The sequence below is a fragment of the Chlamydomonas reinhardtii genome, chromosome 6 (assembly GCF_000002595.2).
Source record: "Chlamydomonas reinhardtii strain CC-503 cw92 mt+ chromosome 6, whole genome shotgun sequence".
Taxonomy (NCBI): Eukaryota; Viridiplantae; Chlorophyta; class Chlorophyceae; order Chlamydomonadales; family Chlamydomonadaceae; genus Chlamydomonas; species Chlamydomonas reinhardtii.
In genome coordinates this window covers 1,319,714-1,338,896 of record NC_057009.1, presented here as the reverse complement: position 1 = coordinate 1,338,896, position 19,183 = coordinate 1,319,714, and the positions used below count along the sequence as shown (strand labels likewise).

At 65.9% G+C, this 19,183-nt stretch overlaps 4 protein-coding genes across 4 annotated transcripts; 3 read left to right on the top strand and 1 right to left on the bottom strand.

The window, feature by feature from the left end:
- The first annotated feature begins 14 nt into the window (after positions 1-14).
- Positions 15-3,690, top strand: CHLRE_06g258583v5 (uncharacterized protein). The gene is made up of 2 exons (XM_043062749.1): positions 15-993; positions 1,126-3,690. Exons 1-2 carry the CDS (start codon positions 484-486, stop codon positions 3,262-3,264), a joined length of 2,649 nt encoding a protein of 882 aa, XP_042923455.1. The 5' UTR covers positions 15-483; the 3' UTR covers positions 3,265-3,690.
- A 54-nt stretch (positions 3,691-3,744) lies between these two features.
- Positions 3,745-7,170, top strand: CHLRE_06g258566v5 (uncharacterized protein). Its single transcript, XM_043062748.1, has 2 exons — positions 3,745-4,078; positions 4,197-7,170. Exon 2 carries the CDS (start codon positions 4,347-4,349, stop codon positions 6,144-6,146), a length of 1,800 nt encoding a protein of 599 aa, XP_042923454.1. The 5' UTR covers positions 3,745-4,078; positions 4,197-4,346; the 3' UTR covers positions 6,147-7,170.
- Positions 7,171-7,334: 164 nt separating this feature from the next.
- On the top strand, positions 7,335-12,720 carry CHLRE_06g258550v5 (uncharacterized protein). The gene is made up of 3 exons (XM_043062747.1): positions 7,335-7,690; positions 7,834-9,697; positions 9,746-12,720. The coding sequence occupies exons 1-3, from the start codon at positions 7,421-7,423 to the stop codon at positions 11,710-11,712; spliced, it is 4,101 nt and encodes a 1,366-aa protein (XP_042923453.1). The 5' UTR covers positions 7,335-7,420; the 3' UTR covers positions 11,713-12,720.
- Positions 12,721-12,752: 32 nt separating this feature from the next.
- Positions 12,753-19,134, bottom strand: CHLRE_06g258500v5 (uncharacterized protein). The gene is made up of 18 exons (XM_043062746.1): positions 18,878-19,134; positions 18,552-18,637; positions 18,244-18,332; positions 18,054-18,094; positions 17,698-17,763; positions 17,419-17,490; positions 17,142-17,232; positions 16,791-16,888; positions 16,577-16,609; positions 16,308-16,381; positions 15,950-16,048; positions 15,749-15,806; positions 15,434-15,563; positions 15,121-15,227; positions 14,825-14,890; positions 14,581-14,628; positions 14,252-14,330; positions 12,753-13,980 (listed from the first exon to the last, which is right to left on the bottom strand). The coding sequence occupies exons 1-18, from the start codon at positions 19,022-19,024 to the stop codon at positions 13,952-13,954; spliced, it is 1,413 nt and encodes a 470-aa protein (XP_042923452.1). The 5' UTR covers positions 19,025-19,134; the 3' UTR covers positions 12,753-13,951.
- Between the last annotated feature and the right edge of the window lie 49 nt (positions 19,135-19,183).

The window sequence follows — 19,183 nt, the reverse complement described above, 5'->3', positions numbered from 1 at the left end:
ACAGAGCTGATGATTAACTTGGCATGGTGTCAAAGGGAGGCTCCTCACAGCCTGGATCCACCTTGACGGTGTTTCCGTCGGGTTTCGCGCCTTCGCTGCGACCACGACATCCACGAGCTGGCGCCAAAATCACCCTGCAGTATTATAAAACTATCAGTTTATTGGGCGCCCTGCCTCGCCGCCCTGCCTAGCACCCCGGAGGTCATGCGCTGCTCGAGGCCCCTGCAGCGGCGGTAGAAGCTCCATGCCTTTCTGCGGACCACCACCGGGCTGGCGCTGCTGTGCCGCGAGGCCAGCAGTCTCACGCACCGGCGGAGCGTCCTCTGGCACCCTTTGCCCTGCACTGGTTGCGCGTTGTAGCAAGGATGCGAGAGCTCGGTCAGCTGGTTGCAACCCCACATACGCGCCTCGCTTGGTGGCAGCCGCGGGCGCCGCGCCGGTGAGTGTTCGCACTCGGACTCCCTGCGTTTGCCGCCTCGCTACATGCTCTTGCACGACGATATCTGGCTTTGTCTGCGTGCGGCACAACGGGTGAAGACAGCAGCTGCTGACGTGCAGGGCGGCGGCGACCCACGGCAGCAGCCCGCAGGCCCCGGCGCCGGGGGTGCTTTAGATGGTGGCCGCCGCAGCGGCAGCAGCTTCCATGACGCCAGCTCTGTGCCCGGAGCGGACGTGTTCACCTGGGCAGGCGGCGTCTTCACCTCCGCCGGCCCTGGCCTGCTCCAAGACCTGCAGCTGCAGCAGGGGCAGGGGGAGGGGGAGGAGCAGCTGGCGGCGGGCTGCGATGTGCGTGTGTTCGCGGCGGGTGCTCCAGCCGAGGGCCTGGCAGGCAGCGTCTCAGCCGCATCACCTGAAGTGGGCAGTTGCGTGTTGCGGTGCGCCGGCCTGGCGTCAGTGCTGTGCCTGGCGTCCCGAGAGGCGGCGCTAGTGGCGGTGGTGCGCAAGGGGCAGCAGCCCCCGGAGCTGTGGGCAGCGCCGGCTCGGGGCCATTCGGTGAGTTCTGGCCCTCTGCTTTCTGCTCTTGCCGTCGCTGCGTGCTGCTGCATGACTTCCTGTGCGTGCGGTGCGAGTGCACACTGGCGTACAAAAGACAGCTGTTGCGTCCCCGGGCCTCTGCACCTACAGGGTGGCGGCGACCCACGGCCGCAGCCTACAGGCCCCGGCGCTGACGACCCGCGGCCGCTGTGGCAGGTGCCAATGCCTGCGGTGCTTCCCGGCGGCCTGCTGACTTGGGACGAGTACACGTGCTGCTTCGCTGGCGGCGCCGACGTCCTCCCGCCTGTGCTGCGGAGTCAGGCGCTGCCCGCAGGGGGCGGCGGCGGCGGCGCGGCGAGCCCCCTGCCTGTGCAGCTACTTGTCGGGGAGCCGCCGGCCGTAGCGGTGCTGTCCGCCAGCGTGTCAGTCAAGCCTGCCGCCGCCGCCGAGGCTGTCGGCAGTGCGGCTGGTGGTGGCGGCGGGGCCAGCAGTCTCATGTGCGCGCGCCTGGCGACGGAGCTCGGCCTTGCGCATGGAGAGGCGGTGCAGTTGATCTGGGTCGACACGCAGCTGGCCAAGGTGAAGCGGGGCCCCGTCAGGCGTGCCAGCCAGCAGCCGCAGCGGCAGCTGGGGGGCTCAGCGCCGCAGCCCCCGGCAACTGTGCCGTCAGCACAGGCAGCGTGGCCGTTGTCGGCAACACCAGCGCCGGAGCGGCTGGGGGCCAGGGCTCCGGCAGCGGTGCCCGCAGCCGCGCAATCGCCAGGCGCTGCCAGCAGCGCCGCCGGCCGCGGTAAGCCAGCCGGCGGCGGCAGCATCAAGCCAGTTCACAGCCGGGCTACGCCTGGCGGCGCCGCTGCCAGCAGCAGCAGCACGCGCCGGGTGCGGGACGGCAGCGCCACGATGCGCCTGATGCGGCTGTACAACGGAGACCGCCTGATGGGCGTCAGCGCCCTGCAGCATGCGCTGGGCAGGGAAAGGTTCCAGCGGTGGCGGAAGGAGATGCGCGCCAAGGCCCCACGCGCCGTCACGGTCGAGTTGCTCGGGCCGCGTCAGGGAGCGGGCCCCGTGCGGCTGCCGGCGTTGTTTGATCGGAAAAAGAGCGGCAGCGACGTGCCCGTGCTCCGCGTGCCGGGGCTGACCAGGTCGGGGAAGCTGGAGGTTGGAGCCCTGGTGGAGGTCCGGCGATTCCGCATTCGGGGCAGCGTCTTCGAGCTGTGTCTTCGAGCTGTGCAGGCGGGCGGCAACAAGGCAGCAGAAGACTTGCCGCCACTGGGGGTGGCCACGGAGCAAAGCGGCAGCAGCAGCAGCACCAGCAGCAGCACCAGCAGTGTTGCTTCCGCCAGCACGGCGCCGCCAGTGCTTGCCGCGCCGGCGCCAGCACCACCACCCACGCCGCCTGCCGCCGCGCAAGCACTCGCACCCGCCGCGCCACAGCTCTCTCCTCCGGCGCCGCAGGGCGTCGGGACCTCGACCGCTGCCGGCGGGCTTGCTCCTGCACAGGCGGACGCCGCGCAACCACACGCCACTCCACCAGCTGCCGCCGCCGCGCCGGTGCACAGCAGTCTCCGGCGGCGGCGCCGCGGCGGCCAGCACAGCGGGCTGTTGACGCTGGACGGCCAGGGCCGCTTTATAGGCATGGAGACCCTGCGGCGAGTGTTTGGCCCGGCAGGCTTGGAGCGAATCCAGCGGCTCCTGCTCAAGGCCCGGTACTGCGACCAGCGCGTCATTGTCGTGAACCCCTGCACCGGCGGGCGCAGCGGCCCCTTTCCGGGGGCCCTGCGTATAAACAAGGTGGGCCTGGCGCTGCCCACCGTGTACCTGCGCAGTGCGCACCTGCAGGCGGAGTTCGGGCTGCGGGACGGCGACGGCCTGAGGCCGCGGCGGGCCCAGCGCGGCGACAGCTGCCTGCTGGTGGAGGTGGTGCGGGCGGGCCAGGGCCAGGGCGGGGCCGGCAGCAGCGGCAGGGCCGGCGGCGCAGGCAGCGGAAGCGGTGGTATTGGTGTCGGTGGCAGGGGTCAACCCACACAAGCGGCAAATCCGCTTGGAGCTGCTGTTGTTGCCTGCACACCAGTGGCCGCGGCGGCTTCTGCTCAGCAGCCGGCGCCGCCCGAGGGACCGCTGCTCAGCCCGGCAAGCACCAATAGCGGCAGTGGCGCCGGCCACAGTGCAGCAAGTGGTCGGGTGGACAGCGGCACGCAGCAGGCGGCGTCACAGGCGGCGGCAGAGCCTCCGGAACTCCGGCGGCCCGTGCCGAATGAGCGCCCCGACTGCGGTGGGGCAGGGCCCTGACGCGCCTGTGGGCGCCGCGTGTGTGGGTCGTAAGATGATACTGGGCCGCTGCTGACGGTGGAACGTGCTGGGCACGGCAGCAGCGGTACCCAACGCACCTACTGCCGCATCTACCTTGTTGTTGTTCACGGTGCCGTGAGGCCAGGTGCCTCTTGCGCGGCTGCATGCCCCGCTCCAGGAGCGGGGATACTGCTGTGCGATTGGGGGGAGACGTGTTTGAAGGGCATCGGAGGAAGGGCAAAGGCCGTGGGCCGAGGCCAAGTAGAAATAGACATATGTTACCAGGACCTAATTGTGTGTGCGTAATGGTAGGATATCATGGAGGATGTCATGGAACGCGCCGCCGGGCAGGAGCCGCTGCATGGTGGAGGCGCATGCCGGCGAGCCCGGAGGCCACTGCAGACAGACGCTACTACCGTATTAAACGATATCTGCTCCTGCCATAAACCATATTTCATCGCGTTCTTACTTTGCCGCGGGATGATAAAGCCCCTGTCGCCGAAACGCGTCTCCGCGTGACCTCCGGCAGCAGCACGCGACACTGGGCTGCATGGCTTCCTGCAGCTCCCATGGCCAGCATTATCTGGCGGGGCCGGCGGCGGGGCCGGTGGCGGGGCGGCCGGGCGCCTGCAGGCTGCTCGGGCGGCCGCCCTCTGCACTCTCGCGCCGCGGCTCCTTCCCGCCGCTTGTTGTTAGCTCCGAACGGCTGGTCTTTGGTAGTGGGTCAGCTGCTGCAGCAGCCATGGGCCGCAGCTGTTGCTTTGCGAGCACAGTCGCAGCCGCTGCAAACCATGGTGTCGGCCTCCGCTCGCCGGTGAGTGCCTCGCGTTGTGGCTTTGCTCTCAGTTGCTGTTTAGGCATTCGTTTATTATTACTGGTAAGAATTCCGGCCAACCTGTCCGCCGCCCCTCGTTCACTGTTTGCTGCTACAGGCCGGCGACGCCGACCCACTGCGGCGGACCAAGCGGCAGCTGCGCTTCCCGCGGAGTCGCGGCAGCGACCCAGGCGGACGGGATGTCTCCGATCGCGTAGACGGCGAACAGCAGCCAGGTTCCGGGAACCGCACCGCGCAGCAGCTGACCATGCGAATGGACACGAACTACGACTGGTCCGGCCTCCGCGCTCTGCAGCAGGTCTACGGCCCCGAGCGGCTAGGCGACATCCGGCGCTCTCTCTGTGAGCGGCCCTACGACCAGCCCATTGCGCTGTTCGACGCCCAGGACGGGAGGATTACGGCGCGCTACCGAGGAGCGCTGAAAGCACGTCTGGATCGCTGGAAGTCTCAATGCTTACCACACCAGCCACGCCTGCGCATCTACGATCTCGCACTGCAGTCGCGATCTGGCAACTCATTTGCACAGCGGCTGCAGCTGCGTCCGGGGGCCGCACTGCGGCTGCGCGGCTTTGACACCGATGGCCACACGCTAGTGGTGGAGTTGGTGTCGGCGGGCGAGCAGGGCAGTAACAGCAACAGCACTAGCAACAACAACAGCGCTAGCAACAGCAGCAGCGCTAGCAACAGCAACAGCGCTAGCAGCTGCAGCAGCAGCAGCACTAGCAACAGCAGCACCGGCGGCGGTGGCGGCATCCCAGCAGCGGTACGGCTGACATCCAATGGCACCTGTTGGGGCAAAGCCGCCCTGACTGGTGCCATTGGCAAAGAGAGGCTGAGTGAAATCCAGCACCTCGTCACCAACACGGGCCGCCCCTACCCGCTCACCATCGCCGTGGTCGATCCCGACACGGGCGCCATCACGGGCCGCTTCAGCGGGGCGCTGAGGCTGCAGAGGGATGGGCCTTTCTTGTCACCCTACATCGCTTGTAGCAAGCTCAAGCGGCGCTTGGCCTTGCGGAAGGGCGCGCAACTGCTGCTGCGGCGCTTTGACGAGGCCAGTCGGACGCTGGAGGTGACGGTGCTGAGGCGGGGCGGCCGTCGCGAGGGCGACAGCGACAGCAAAGCCGAGAGGTCAGCAGCAATTGGGAAGGACGTGTCTGGCCCCGCGGCTGGCGTGGCGGCGGCTGCCACTCATCAGCAGGCACCGCCGCCGCCGCCACCGCCAATGGTCTCTAGTTCAGCCGCCGCCAGCCCCAGCCCCAGCGGCGTTGGCAGCGACGGCGCCTCGCACTACCCAATGGCCATTGCGGACCACCAATGGCAGGCGGCGACGGCAGGGCCGGCCGCAAGCCGTGGTGGGGGAGGCGCCGTCCCGGCGGCCACCAGCGCTGCCGCTGCTGGCCCCGCCCGGAGCCCGCCTGCCGCACCCGACCGGCTGGCCCCGCCGCCGCCGCCGCAGGGGTACGTGGAGCCAGCCGCCGCTCAGCTGCCGCCACCACAGCAGGGGGCGGGCGGGATGGGCCATGGGCACGCGGTCTCAGCCCCGGCGCCGGCTGCAGCAGCCAGCCTGAGGCTTGATGATGCCGGGGCGGCGGTAGAGGCGGGTGCTGCAGCGAGCAGGGACAGTGGCAGCGGCGGCAGCAGTGGCGGTGGTGGAGCGGTCGTGACGCCGCTTGTACCCGTGGTGGCGGAGCAGATAGGCGGTAAGCGGGCGGAGGAGGAGGATGATGGCGGAGAACGGCGGGCAGCGGAAGGAGGAGCAGCCGGGCGTTTGTCGGCGGGGTCCGGGCCGCTGCCCTCACAGCAGTCCGCGCCTGACCCCCTGGCCGACGTGCTTGCCGCCCTCAGGGGTGTAGAGGCAGCACGCGCCGAGGCAGACGTAGCAGCAACCGCGGCTGCTGCGTCTGCGGCCGCGGCCGAAGCCGCTCAGGCGGCCGTAAATGCTGCCACCGCAGAGGCGGAGGTGAAGGCTGCCGCGTATCTAGCTGCTGTTGCACCAGCGAGGCCTTTAGGAGGGCAAGCGCGGAAGTGCAGAGCAGAGGATTGACGGTCCTAGGTTGCGGCTCAGCAGGTGTGGCGCAGCAGCGGGCCGCACTGCTGGCAGTGGTACCCCGGCGGCCGCTCCTAGTGCGGCAAGAGAGGAAAGGGGGCTGGAGGTTAACGTAAGAGGTGTTCGGGGACATGGCAAGGTGCGTGCCGGCGTGCGGGGCGTGCGCCTGAATGGGCTGCACCGCAAGCTGTGTCGGCGACAGCAGATGCGATACTGTATGACGGCTCTTGGGAATGGCGGCGGGTGTGGCTCAGCAGCGCGGGCCGCACGGCTGGCGGGCTGGGTGGGTTTGCACCAAGAGAATGCCCTTACATGTAGGAGGTTGTGGATTGGCGGCCCTAGGTTCTGCAGCGGGTGTCGCTCAGCCGGAGACACGTGCTGCCGGCGGTGGCCCGGTGACCACTCCTGGTGTAGCCTCAGCAGTGGGGGCTGGGGAGCAGGCTCGGGAGGCTCGGGGATTGATTCCCGTTGCATGGGGCGGCGGTGCCACCGTACGGGTTGCGCGGCGCTGGTAGCGAGCTGGTGCAGCAACAACTCAGGATGTTGAATGATGGCTTATGGCGCAGCAGCGCAGGTTCAAGGCTAGGCAACAGGATGGCTGAGGTCGGGGCTGCTCAGGCACTGGCAGAGACCTGACGTTGCGTTGGTATGCATGTGTGTATGTGTGGTTGCACACAAAACTGGCCGCCTGTGCGTGCAGAGGCCACAACGCACACGCTTGCTGCACCGCGGCACGGCGGTAGCCCTGCAGTGGCCTGAGCAAGCCCGTGCATGCCTCTAGAGTCAGGTAGGCTTTGCGCCAGGAGAGCTCGGGGGGAGGAGATACGCACCGTGACGCGGTGCCGGCATGTGTGCGGCGGCCAGGGAGGAGATGAGGCGCACTGGGCAGGTTGAGTTGTTCACAGTTGTGCGATACGGGCACGTGCATGTGCGTGTACCCGGGGTTGGGGGATGAGAATGCATGGACACATGCTGCAAGTAGTGGCAGCACGTTTGTGGACGGAATGGGAGATCAGGCAGAAAGCTCATCGGGAGTGGGGAGGGTGACCGGGCGCGGGCTGCATGGCGAGTCGCGAGGTGCGTGCCCGACATGCAGCCCGTCATGGTCACTGCGTCCGCGATGACAGACGCAGTACTATGCAGTGCTATGATGCTGCCACCGTAAATTGCACGTTGCGGCCCGTTCGCATGGATGCACCTGCCTGTTTGCCCAGACGCGTTCCCGTGTAGTCCCCGAGTAGCAGGCTCGCACGCAACACGAGGCAGCCCGCATGGCCTCCTGCAGCTCTCATGGCCTGCATTTCGCGGGGCCGGTGGCGGGGCGGCTGGGCGCCTGCAGGCACGCCTGCAGGCTGATCGAGCGGCCGCTCACGGCTGCGGCTACACTCGCGCGCCGCGGCTCCTTCCCGCCGCTTCTTGTTAGCTCTTCACAGCAGCTTGCCAACGACGATTATTCAGCTGCTGCAGCTGCCTCGGGCACCACGGGCTTTGCGAGCACAGTCGCGGCCGCTGCATCTCGTGGTGTCGGCCGCGGCTCGCCGGTGAGTGCCTCGCGCTGCCCCGTCTTGCGTTTGCCTGCTGCTGTTGCTTTGTAGACACCTCTTGTCAAGGTAGAATTGCTATGGAGAACGAAGCACGGCCATCCTGTCCCGCCGACCCCTTTGTTCACTGTTCGCTGTTGCAGGCCGGCAACACTGACCCACGTCTGCGACGCTGGCGGAGTTTCAGCAGCGGCACAGGCGGACGTAGCGGCGGCGGAGGCGATTGCGGCAGCAGCAGTAGCAGAGGGCGTGGGCTGCGCTCGTGCGCACAGGGTGGCGGCGACCCACGGCAGCGGCCCGCAGGCCCCGGCGACGGGGGCGGTTTAGATGGTGGCCGGCGCAGCGGCAACAGCTTCGATGATGCCAGCTCTGTGCCCGAAGCGCACCCGTTCACCTGGGCAGGCGGCGTCTTCACCTCCGCCGACCCTGGCCTGCTCCAAGACCTGCAGCTGCAGCAGGGGCAGGAGGACGGGGAGGAGCAGCTGGCGGCGGGCTGCGATGTGCGTGTGTTCGCGGCGGGTGCTCCAGCCGAGGGCCTGGCAGGCAGCGTCTCAGCCGCATCACCTGAAGTGGGCAGCTGCGTGTTGCGATGCGCCGGCCTGGCGTCAGTGCTGTGCCTGGCGTCCGGAGAGGCGGCGCTAGTGGCGGTGGTGCGCAAGGGCCGTGGCGGTCAGCGGCCCCCGGAGCTGTGGGCGGCGCCGGCTCGGAGCGGCCAGGGAGGCCTGGGGCAGCAGCTGGCTAGCAAGGAGCAATCAGGTTCAAGTGCTTGGGGCGTTGGAGGTCTGGCTTCGGCGCCAATCGCTATAGCGACAGCAGGGCTTGAGGCGCGGGAAAGGCAGTCTGGCGCTGGCGGCAGCGACGCCAGCAGTCGCGGCAGCGGTCGCGGCAGCAGCAGCCCCGCCCCAGCTGCTGGCACCGCCCCAGCTGCTGGCACCGCCCCAGCTGCTGGCACCGCCCCAGCTGCTGGCACCGCACCTGTCAACACCAGCAGCAGCACTGGCAACAGTACCGCGATGGAGGCGACCATGCGGCTGGACGCGTGTGGCGTCTGGATTGGCCTTCGCGCTCTGCAGCAGGTCTACGGCCCCGAGCGGCTAGACGACATCCGGCGCTCCCTCCTTGAGCGGCCCTACGACCAGCCCATTGCGCTGTTCGACGCCCAGGACGGAAGGATTACGGCACGCTACCGAGGAGCGCTCAGAGGACATGTGCCCGACAGCACATGTAAGGGGCCACCCAGTCCGCGTCTGAAAATCTACGACCGCACGGATGCGCCGCTGTTGTGGTCAGCCTACTTGTTTGCGCGGCTGCTGCAGCTACGCCCGGGGGCGTTGCTGCGGCTGCGCGGCTTTGACACCGATGGCCACACGCTAGTGGTGGAGTTGGTGTCGGCGGGCGGGCAGGTCAGTGGCGGTGGCGGCAGCGGCATACCAGCAGCGGTACGGCTGGCATCCAGTGGCAGCTGGCGTGGCAAGGCCGCCATAAGTGGTGCCATTGGGGAGGAGACGCTGCGGGAGATGGAGCGCCTCATCGCGGACACGGGCCGCCCCTACCCGCTCACCATCGCTGTGCTCGATCCGGACACGAGCGTTGTCACGGACCGCTACAGCGGGACACTGCGCCTGAAGATGAGTACAAGCTGTGCAGCACCTTTAATCAGTTGCGCCAAGCTCAACAGGCACCAGCGCCTGTGGCCAGGAGATGAGCTGCTGCTGCGGCGCTATGACGGGGCCAGTCGGACGCTGGAGGTGACAGTCCTAAGGCGGAGCGGCGGCAGCAGCAGGGAGCGGCCAGCGGCAGTGTACACCTGCAGTGAAGGGGCTGGTACGGCGGCTGGCGCCAAGGCGGCTGGTACTGAGGCGCCGCCGCCGCCGCCTCTGCACGCCGGCTCCGCTGCCGCCAGCCCCAGCCGCAGCTCCGCCGGCGGCGGAGCTCCACCTCCTCAGCACTCAACCACCGCCACGGACCGCCAACGGCAGGTAGCAGCGGCAGCAGGCCGCACCACAGGTGTGGTCCCGGCCGCTACTGCCGCTGCTGCTGCTGGCCCCGCAACAGCTTCGGGTGCTGGGGCCCTGGAACTTCAGGCGGCGGCGCCGGCAGCGGCGGCAGCAGCGATGCTTAAGGTGCAGGAGGTGCACCCTTGCGCTGGCGGCAGTGTTAACAGCGGCCCTGGTGCAGCTGCTGTCACCACGCTCATTGACACCAGCAGCAGCACTGGCAACAGTATTGCGCAGCAGCTGACCATGCGAATGGACAATAACTACGACTGGATCGGCCTCGGCGCGCTACAGCAGGTCTACGGCCCCGAGCGGCTAGATGACATCCGGCGCTCCCTCCGTGAGCGGCCCTACGACCAGCCCATTGCGCTGTTCGACGCCCAGGAGGGGACAATCACGGCGCGCTTCCGGGGAGCGCTCAGAGGACATGTGCCCGACAGAACAACAAAAGGGCCACCCTGTCCGCGTCTGAAAATCTATGACCGCACGCATGGCAGCTCATTTGCGCGGCGGCTGCAGCTGCGTCCGGGGGCCGCACTGCGGCTGCGCGGCTTTGATACCGATGGCCACACGCTAGTGGTGGAGTTGGTGTCGGCCGGCGGGCAGGGCAGTAACAGCAACAGCGCTAGCAACAGCAGCAGGGCTAGCAACAGCAACAGCGCTAGCAGCAGCAGCAGCAGCAGCAGCAGCAGCGCTAGCGGCAGCAGCACCGGCGGCGCTGGCGGCATCCCAGCAGCGGTACGGCTGACATCCAATGGCACCTGTTGGGGCAAAGCCGCCCTGACTGGTGCCATTGGCAAAGAGAGGCTGACTGCAATCCAGCACCTCGTCACCAACACGGGCCGCCCCTACCCGCTCACCATCGCCGTGCTCGATCCCGACACGGGCGCCATCACGGACCAGTTCAGCGGGTCGCTGTGCCTGCATAGGCCAGGGGCACACACTTGGTACATCAGCTGCTCCAGGCTCAACCAGCGTTTGGGCCTGGGGAAGGGATCTCGGTTGCAGTTGAAGGGCTATGACGAGACCAGTCGGACGCTGGAGGTGACGGTGCTGAGGCGGGGCGGCCGTAGCGACAGCGACAGCAAAGCCGAGAGGGCAGCAGCAATTGAGACGGTCGTGTCGGGCCCCGCGGATGGCGTGCCGGCGGCTGCCACTCATCAGCAGGCGCCGCCGCCGCCGCCACCGCCAATGGTCTCTACTTCCGCTGCCACCAGCCCCAGCCCCGGCGGCGTTGGCAGCGACGGCGCCTTGCAGCACCCAATGGCCATCGCGGACCACCAATGGCAGGCGGCGACGGCAGGGCCGGACGCAAGCCGTGGTGGGGGAGGCGCCGTCCCGGTGGCCACCAGCGCTGCCGCTGCGGCTCCCGCTAGGAGCCCGCCTGCCGCACCCGACCGGCTGGCCCCGCCGCCGCCGCCGCAGGGGTACGTGGAGCCAGCCGCCGCTCAGCTGCCGCCACCACAGCAGAGGCCAGGCGGAATGGGGCATGGGCACGCGATCGCAGCCCCGGCGCCGGCTGCAGCAGTCACTCCGGGGCTTGGTGATACCGGGGAGACGGTGGAGGCGGGTTATGCGACAAGTTGGGACGGCGTCGGCGGCAGCAGTGGCAGTGGTGGAGCAGCGGCCGCGACCCCGCCTGCGGTGGTGGCGGCGGAGCAGAGAGGCGGTAAGCGGGCGGAGGAGGAGGACGATGGCGGAGAACGGCGGGCAGCGGAAGGAGGAGCAGCCGGGAGTCTGTCGGCGGGGTCCGGGCCGCTGCCCTCACAGCAGTCCGCGCCTGACCCGCTGGCCGAACTGCTTGCCGCCCTCAGGGGTGTAGAGGCAGCACGCGCCGAGGCAGACGCAGCTGCAGCCGCCGCGGCTGCTGCTGCGTCTGCAGCTGCGGCCGCGGCCGAAGCCGCTCAGGCGGCCGTACATGCTGCCACCGCAGAGGCGGAGGTGAAGGCTGCCGCGTATCTAGCTGCTGTTGCAGCAGCGAGGTCTGTGGGAGGGCAAGCGCGGAAGCGCAGAGCAGAGGATTGACGGTCCTAGGTTGCGGCTCAGCAGGTGTGGCGCAGCAGCGGGCCGCACTGTTGCCTTGGTGGTACCCCGGCGGCCACTCCTAGTGCGGCAAGAGAGGAAAGGGGGCTGGAGTCAACGTAAGAGATGTGTCCGGGGACATGGACACACGATGCACAGGGTGAGGCAAGGTGCGTGCCAAGTCGGGAGGCGTGCGGGGCGTGCACCTGAACGGGCTGCACCAAGCTGTGTCGGCGACAGCAGATGCGATACTGTATGACGGCTCTTGGGAATGGCGGCGGGTGTGGCTCAGCAGCGCGGGCCGCACTGCTGGCGGACCGGCGGCCTCGCTTGCTGCACAGCCTGAGCGGCTGCCGCAGTGGTGGTGGCCGCGGAGGAGGCTGGGCGGAGTACACGCGGGTGTGATACGAGCTCGTACGAGGAGGTTTATGAGTACCATTAGGTAGCTCGGTTCAGCCTTTCAGGCGGCGTGGGCATGGCTCAGGCATGGGCACATGGCTAAACGGCCAGGTGGCTTGCTGGGGTGCGTGGGGGTAGGGACGTGGCGGCTCAGGCATGGCTCAGGTGCTGGGCAGATCGCGTCTGTGCGTGCATGTCGCTTGGCTGACTTGTCACAAGTAAGTAACGCACACGCAGCATGCTCGAGGGCGCTGTGACTCTGGCATTTGACGGAATTGGATGGCACTGCTGCGCTGACGCGAACACAAAGTATGGTTTCATCTCTGCGAGGCGGACGCAAGCATGGAAGTGCGATGGAACAGTGTTAAGGCAGGTTGGTGAAGTCCCGTAGGGTGCAGCTAATTCCCAAACCCCAGCAGATGGCAAACAATCTGCAACGGCAGGGCAGGAGTGAGCGGCTGGTTGAACGCCGGATTGCACACGTTGATCTTAAACTCGCTTATAAGTGCTGTACGGTGTTGAGCCACGTGCCAGGAGCGTGCGGAGGAAGAGGTGGAGTGCACACGGCTGTCTTGCGCTGACACACTACTGCGGCTTACTGACAAGTGTTCTCCGGTCACAGGAAAAGGGGCTGAGCCCCTCCACGGACTTAGCCGGGGTCGGTTTCCACAGGCACATAGCCAAATCAGATGCCGAGCAATCCCGATGCCACAGCAGAGCCAACCGCAGCCAGACGCAGCACAGTTGTCAACAGCCGCACTACTTGTCATGCCGCTACGCATGCCCTGCCAGCCCCACCGCGGACCGCTACCTAGACACCTCAGCCTGCGCGCTTGCTGGAAGCAGCAGAATCAGCTTATGCAGTCACCTGTGCATTAATGGTGAACCTTTTGTATGTACCGTGGTGTGCCGTTTGGTCACGTGCAGCGCAGACAAATCCCGTGCACAGTACATGCGGTCCACACCGGGCCCCCCACCCAAGCTACCAGCATGTCAGTCGGTCCCAGATTTCGCCCCATGCCGTGTCAGTCCAGTGCCGCAGTGTACTGCGGCCACCTCCATCCGAATTGTGCCGTTGTGGTCACCTGCTCAGTATCAGTGATCACGCTCCTCACAACCCCGAACCCGTGCCGTCCCACCCATCACCTCAATCGCCTGCCCGTGTCAGCCACCCGGCGGGTCTGCTACAACGCAGCCGACTACGGGCCCACGTACCACCACCGCCACCACCACCCCCACCGCCACCGCCGCCACCCCACCCCCATCGCCTTACCTGCCCATCAGCTCCGAGCCCCCCACTGCTATGCCCCACTGCAAGATGCGTCCCGGGGCCCACTGGCCCCTCACGCCTCGTGAGGTCGGAAATGCCTGCAACTACCTGCCTACCTGCCTACCCTACCCCGGTAACGCAAGAATACGGTACTGATCACTTCCTGTTTTGCCTGCGTTGGAACAAACGCACCACATACCGTCACAGGGAAACCCCGTTCATACTTCTTCTCTTCAAACACGAAAGCTCAGTTGTACGTCATGCACAATCCCGTTGGTTCTGTTTGCAATGCGGAAGTGGCCCCTGCTGGCGAGGCGAGAGTGCTAGTTCACGCCATCAGATGAATACTGCGAGATGATCCATACCCGCGGTCTACAACCCGGACCCAGCTCCCGACTTGACGTGATGCACGTCGCTGCCCACTCCACTTTAGCGCGCTCCTTGTAGTTTGCTCCCCTCAGGAAACAGCTGGAAAGTGCTACCCGCTGCCCAAACCCCACACGAAGGCCATAAGTGCCTGTATGTTGCCCCAAGACCATGTGGTGTTGTACACAACATCACAGCCTACTGCTACTAGTTCACTGTCGCTGACCTCACACCACCTGTAAAGGGATGGAAATTGCAGCACCGCGCGAAAATTACCGGGAGCCGCCATGCCGTAGGCTTGCCATCTCTGATCAGCCATTACGCGTGACAGCAAGCAACGGCGTGATTGAACGGCGCACAGGCGCTAGCAGCTAGCTACACCGTCGGCCTTACCACCTCCAAAGTACCCCTTCCTACGCGAGCCCGGCTAGCCCCTGACATGCCCTCACGTGCGGCCGACGCGCCTTGCACTAGTGTCCCGACCACCCTTGGCTATCGCACGCGTACCTTCGTGGTTCATGAACGCAACCTTTCCGATCTCCTTCTCCCTGCCGGGGTACATCTCGGCGAGCACGAAGCCTGTGACCTGCGCCATCATAAACACACATGTTTTCCGCACGGCGTCCGATTGGGTTGATCGACGTGATGTGGGTGTCCAGTAATGAAGCGCCATTGCACCAGTGTGAAAACGAGACGACAGGACATGACAAGCACACGGGGCACACGACCGGCGCATCAATCTCACAAAGCAAACCTGTGCGAGGCCACACCACCCGCATGCACATGGACACGAGGCACCGCACGCCCACGCTGCAGGAGGTGGCCCCCCGCCGCACCTTGAACTTGGCATGCTTGCCGCCCGGGCTGGTGTTCACCACCTCCACCTGGAGAGGCGAGGCGGCACGTGGGGACCAGCGCGGGGCGCATGAGGCGGGTGAGCGCAAGCATCCCGTGACCGGCACCGCGAACATACCGTGTGGGAGCACGCCACGTGCATAAGCTTCCACGTGCATGAGCAAAGCCAGTCACGATATGCGTGTGCGGTACGAGGTAGAGCGCCTGCATTAACGCCTCGCGCACCTGGCAAGCGGCGTCTGCGCCACCTCCAGTGGACGGCGGCAGCAGGTTCACACTGACTGGCCGGACCTGTGTGCAGGTAAGCCCCAAGACGGGTGTGCTCGCTGGCTTTCTCGGCTTCGCATTGTAAGTCTTACAAGCATACTCGACAACAAGACGGGCCACGTGCGCGCGGGGACACCCCAGCCACACGTATGTGAGTCCGTCAGCAGTCCTGTCAGCACGCCTGTCCTGTGCGGATGCGTGCGGACTCACGGCTGCGGCTGTTGCGGCGCGTTGCACCTTACGCCGGCCCATACCTTGGAAAGCGAGAAGTCAGAGATGGTTGCATCGATGTTCTGCGCCTCGCACGAGCATCCGCCCGAGCACGACAGCCGTGCACTGCCCATGCCGGAGTAAGAGGCCACTGCGCACAGTTTTTCAACGAGACAAGTTTGCGAGAATTGAAGGCCACAGATCACACCATCCAGCAGGTCAAGGCCCGGTGGCCAGCAGGCAGTCAGCCCGCGCCACGCCATGTCGTGACCCCCGCTCGCTTGGTCTGGTGTTGGAGACTCGCACTGCGCCACACACCGCCCGGTTCATCAGGCGCGCTGCGCCGGTTCCACTTACAGTACACGAGGATGAGGGCGAAGGAAGTCGCGGTCGACCCGACTTTGTTTCCAATGGCCGAGCGGTCCCATCTGATCCGCAGCAGGTTGTCCTTCTTGCTGTTCTTTTTCCGGTAGGAGATGTAGCCGAACTGAGGGGCAGGGGCAGGGGCGGGGACAGGTGGTTGATACAGGGCGTGTGCGCAGAAAGAGAGCCACGGCAGGGGGCGGGGGCTGCACCCCACACATCGGTGTACGCGGTCGACGAGCCCTATCATTGGAGGGCGAAGGGCGGAGAAACGCAACCCGAGAAGGTTGCCGGACATCAAGCGCTTACCTTGCGCTTGCGCGGGTCGTCAGCTCCAAACTCCCAGCCCTTGTGGGACTCCACATACCTGAGGGCACAGGCGCCGGTGCAAGGAAAGGAGTCACCCGGTGGCGGGCCGCACCTCCCGCAAGTAGTGCCCCATGGAAAACACAACGGGAGGCGTAACCCGGGGACTGCTGCCGGGCCCAAGGCGCCGTCAGTCACACCTACTTGGGCAGCTCCTCCGGCATGATACACAGCAGCGGCTGCTTGATGGGGTGCTGCGGCAGCAGTGTGGTGTGCGTGCGGCCGCCCGGGACCTCGTCCACCCTGCACACACGGTATCAACGCACAATGAATGACAGGTCGTGCGGCAGTAACCGTACAGGCACGGAGCACTAGCCGCCAAGCGACACCCCAAAGGCGGTGCCCCGTATCCGTATCAGCCGGCCTTGTGTTCGCAAGTGCCGCCGCTGCAGCCCGCTACTTGCAAGTGCCCTCTGCCGCACTCCTGCTGATGCGAGGAGCGCCCCTTGAGCGTGCTGTGCACACAGCCCGCTGCCGAGCTATGGCCTGTGGCGGCACGCACCAGAAGGGATCACGCTGCTCCGGCCATATGCCGGCCAGGTTGCTGGCGGCCGCGGACTGAAGCATGTGCACCACCTGATGGGGGCAGGCAGTGGGAGGCAGCAGGAGGCGGAGGTGTGGGGCACGCGCGCATAGGTGGTGCGTGCACCCCAGCTGTCTCGCCACGTCACACACGCTGACAAGGAAGACATGCTTGTGCAAGCCAGCGCGGAGGTCAAGTCCTTGAACTACCGCTCCAGCTAGCCTTCAGCTTGCCCTCCCCACCCTTACCATGTCCATTATAAGCTTGTGACCTCGTGGGCTCTGCGGCAAGCAACACGAGGCAAAAGCTAGAGAGCACAACGGGGATTGTCCCTGAGAACCAGCACGGGTGCCTACAGGCCATCTTGCCTAGGACAGGGTCCGGGGGCCTAGCAAGTATCACAGCCAAGCTGACCTATTCATCACGGCACAAGCTCCTTCCTCCTCCTGCCCCATCACTCACGTAATGCCAGAAGCCCCAGACGGGGTTCGGCATGCGGATCTCGTGTTCCGCAAAGCCGCTGACATTCAGCGCCTGGAGCCGGAAGATGCCGGTTGATGCTGTTGCGCACAAAGAGAGTGAAGGGGGTTGACCGTTTACAAGCAGGCAGACATCAGGCTATTCCCATGCCCAACAATCGTCCTCCTCTTACGCCCGCCGCGTGCGTTGCACAGTGGTCACTGTGAGATGGGTGCCGGAGCATCCCAGCCCCAAACCGAGCCTGTTGTCATGCACCCTCACGTTGCAGCACACATGCGGAAACCAGCTGCCCGTGCCCTCCTCCCCCGCCTCCCTCCCCCCGCCCTTGGCTACCTGAGATGTAGGGCATGTCGTAGTAGCGGTACAGCGCGCTGGCCGTGACCTCCGAGTACATGTACATGGGCTTCTTGTTGGGGAGCAGTTGCTGCACGGGGGCGGGAGGAGGAGAGACAGCCAGGTAGGGTGGTTGGCGCCACATGCTGAATGCTTACCGTAATGTGGCATGGCCAGCGGGCAACAGACCCTGACAAGTGACAGGCACGGGGCCATCGCCCGCTGGCCCATGCTTGCATGCAACACCAGCCCTTGCACAGTCGATAATCAACCCCACCTCGATGGCAACCACTGCCGGGTTGCCTGGATACGCCAGCAGCTGCCGAATGAGTTGCTCGTAGTATTGGTGCTGCGCGGGCGGGGGCAGGTTGATGTGGGTTGAGGGCAGCCGATGGCACCGGACAGCGCAGCTCGGTCCTTCACTGCCGGGCCACTCATGCACCGCTGGCACCCCGCAGACTGCACGTCACACTCGAACCGCACACCAGCAGTGCGCATCAGCTCCCCACCTTGCTCCGTCCCAGGGAAGCAGTACAGTACGTCTGCCCACACGCACCTGGCCCGTCATGTCGCAGCTCCACGTCACCACATTTGGCCCATAGTCCAGAAACACTAGGTCCACCTGGTAACACACACGCGTGTGCGTGCCAGGGCAAATGGAGTGTGTGGGCGTGGGACATAGGTTGCGTCAGCGTGCGCATGTGTGCATGTGTGCGTACGAGCAGCGCGGCTGACACACCAGGAGTGTGCTGCCGGGCATGCCCCGGGCCCGGAGCACTTGCAGTCCGGGAATGCCCTTGACGCATGCACTGCGTGGGAGTGCAGGCAGACTGTGGGTGCGGCCGGGCCAGGTGCATCACACACACCAGCAGCATCCCAGCGCATCATAGCCCGCCCCCGCCGGCGACGTACCGTTGGAGGCAGCATCTTGCTAAGGCATAGGAACCCAAATCCTGCACCGATTCGGGTGGCAATGCCAAGCATATTTTACTGCGCAGGCAAGCGGCCCAGCCGCGAATGGGGAGCTCCCAACCACACGCGGGCACGCCGTTGCACATGAACAACACGACATCTCAGCTGCAGCACCACACGCCTAGCACACCTGCGTTCGACGCGCCCACCGCCGCGTTGATGGCTGTGATGTTGGCGCGCGGGTAGGTGTCCCGCAGGTAGCGGACCAGCTGGCTGAACCTGCAGGAGGTGGCATGCGGTAGGCGCGCAACATGCGGAGGGGCGATGACGTTGAAGATGCTCACAGCGCCCACCCCCGCGGTCCTCAGATGTGGCAGCTGGGTGCCGCTTGCTCCGCAGGCAGTTCCGGGGGCGCACCCGCCCGCTCGCCACCCAGGCCCCCCGCCCATGTGGTTGTCCGCACGTGCAACTACAGCCGGCGGTTCCCCGCACACTCACCACACGTCTTCGTGTTTGATCTGGTCCGGGAGCGAGAAGCTGCCCCCAACCACCGCTAATGTGAGGGACTTCCCGTCCTCCAGGTCCTGCATTCCAAGGAAGGCGCAAGCACACCAAGGGGTTCCGCACGTTCCACCCGAGCGTTTTGGAAAGTGTGGGGTTTGGGCGTGGGGGCATTCCGAACTCCCAAACTGCGCCCCGCAACACGATGCGACGCCTCGGGAATGGAATAGTTCGAGACAGCAAATGCTAGCGCGAATGGCCAGGGTTCGTGTTGATGGAAGCTCCATCTTGGCAGCCACATTGGCTCACTTTGGCAACCTCACCTTGATAACCCGCAGTACGCGAGAGTTGCAGCAGTTCTGTACAGAGCGCCTAAGCGCATATTGAGGCACATCGAACGTGAATGCGCACATCACAATCCCCGGGGCCAACAGCCCGACAAACAGTGAAGTGAACTTCAGTTGATACATTTCATGCATTCTGTACGCCACAGTCACTGCTTAGTTGAGCATTCGCGCGATGCTTGACGGACAAACAGTCGAACTTTTTGGGGGGAGGGGCTGTTGCTCCGACTTGGGCGTCTCTTTCGTTTTACTAAGTCAACGATGCATGAAACGACAAATGCAATA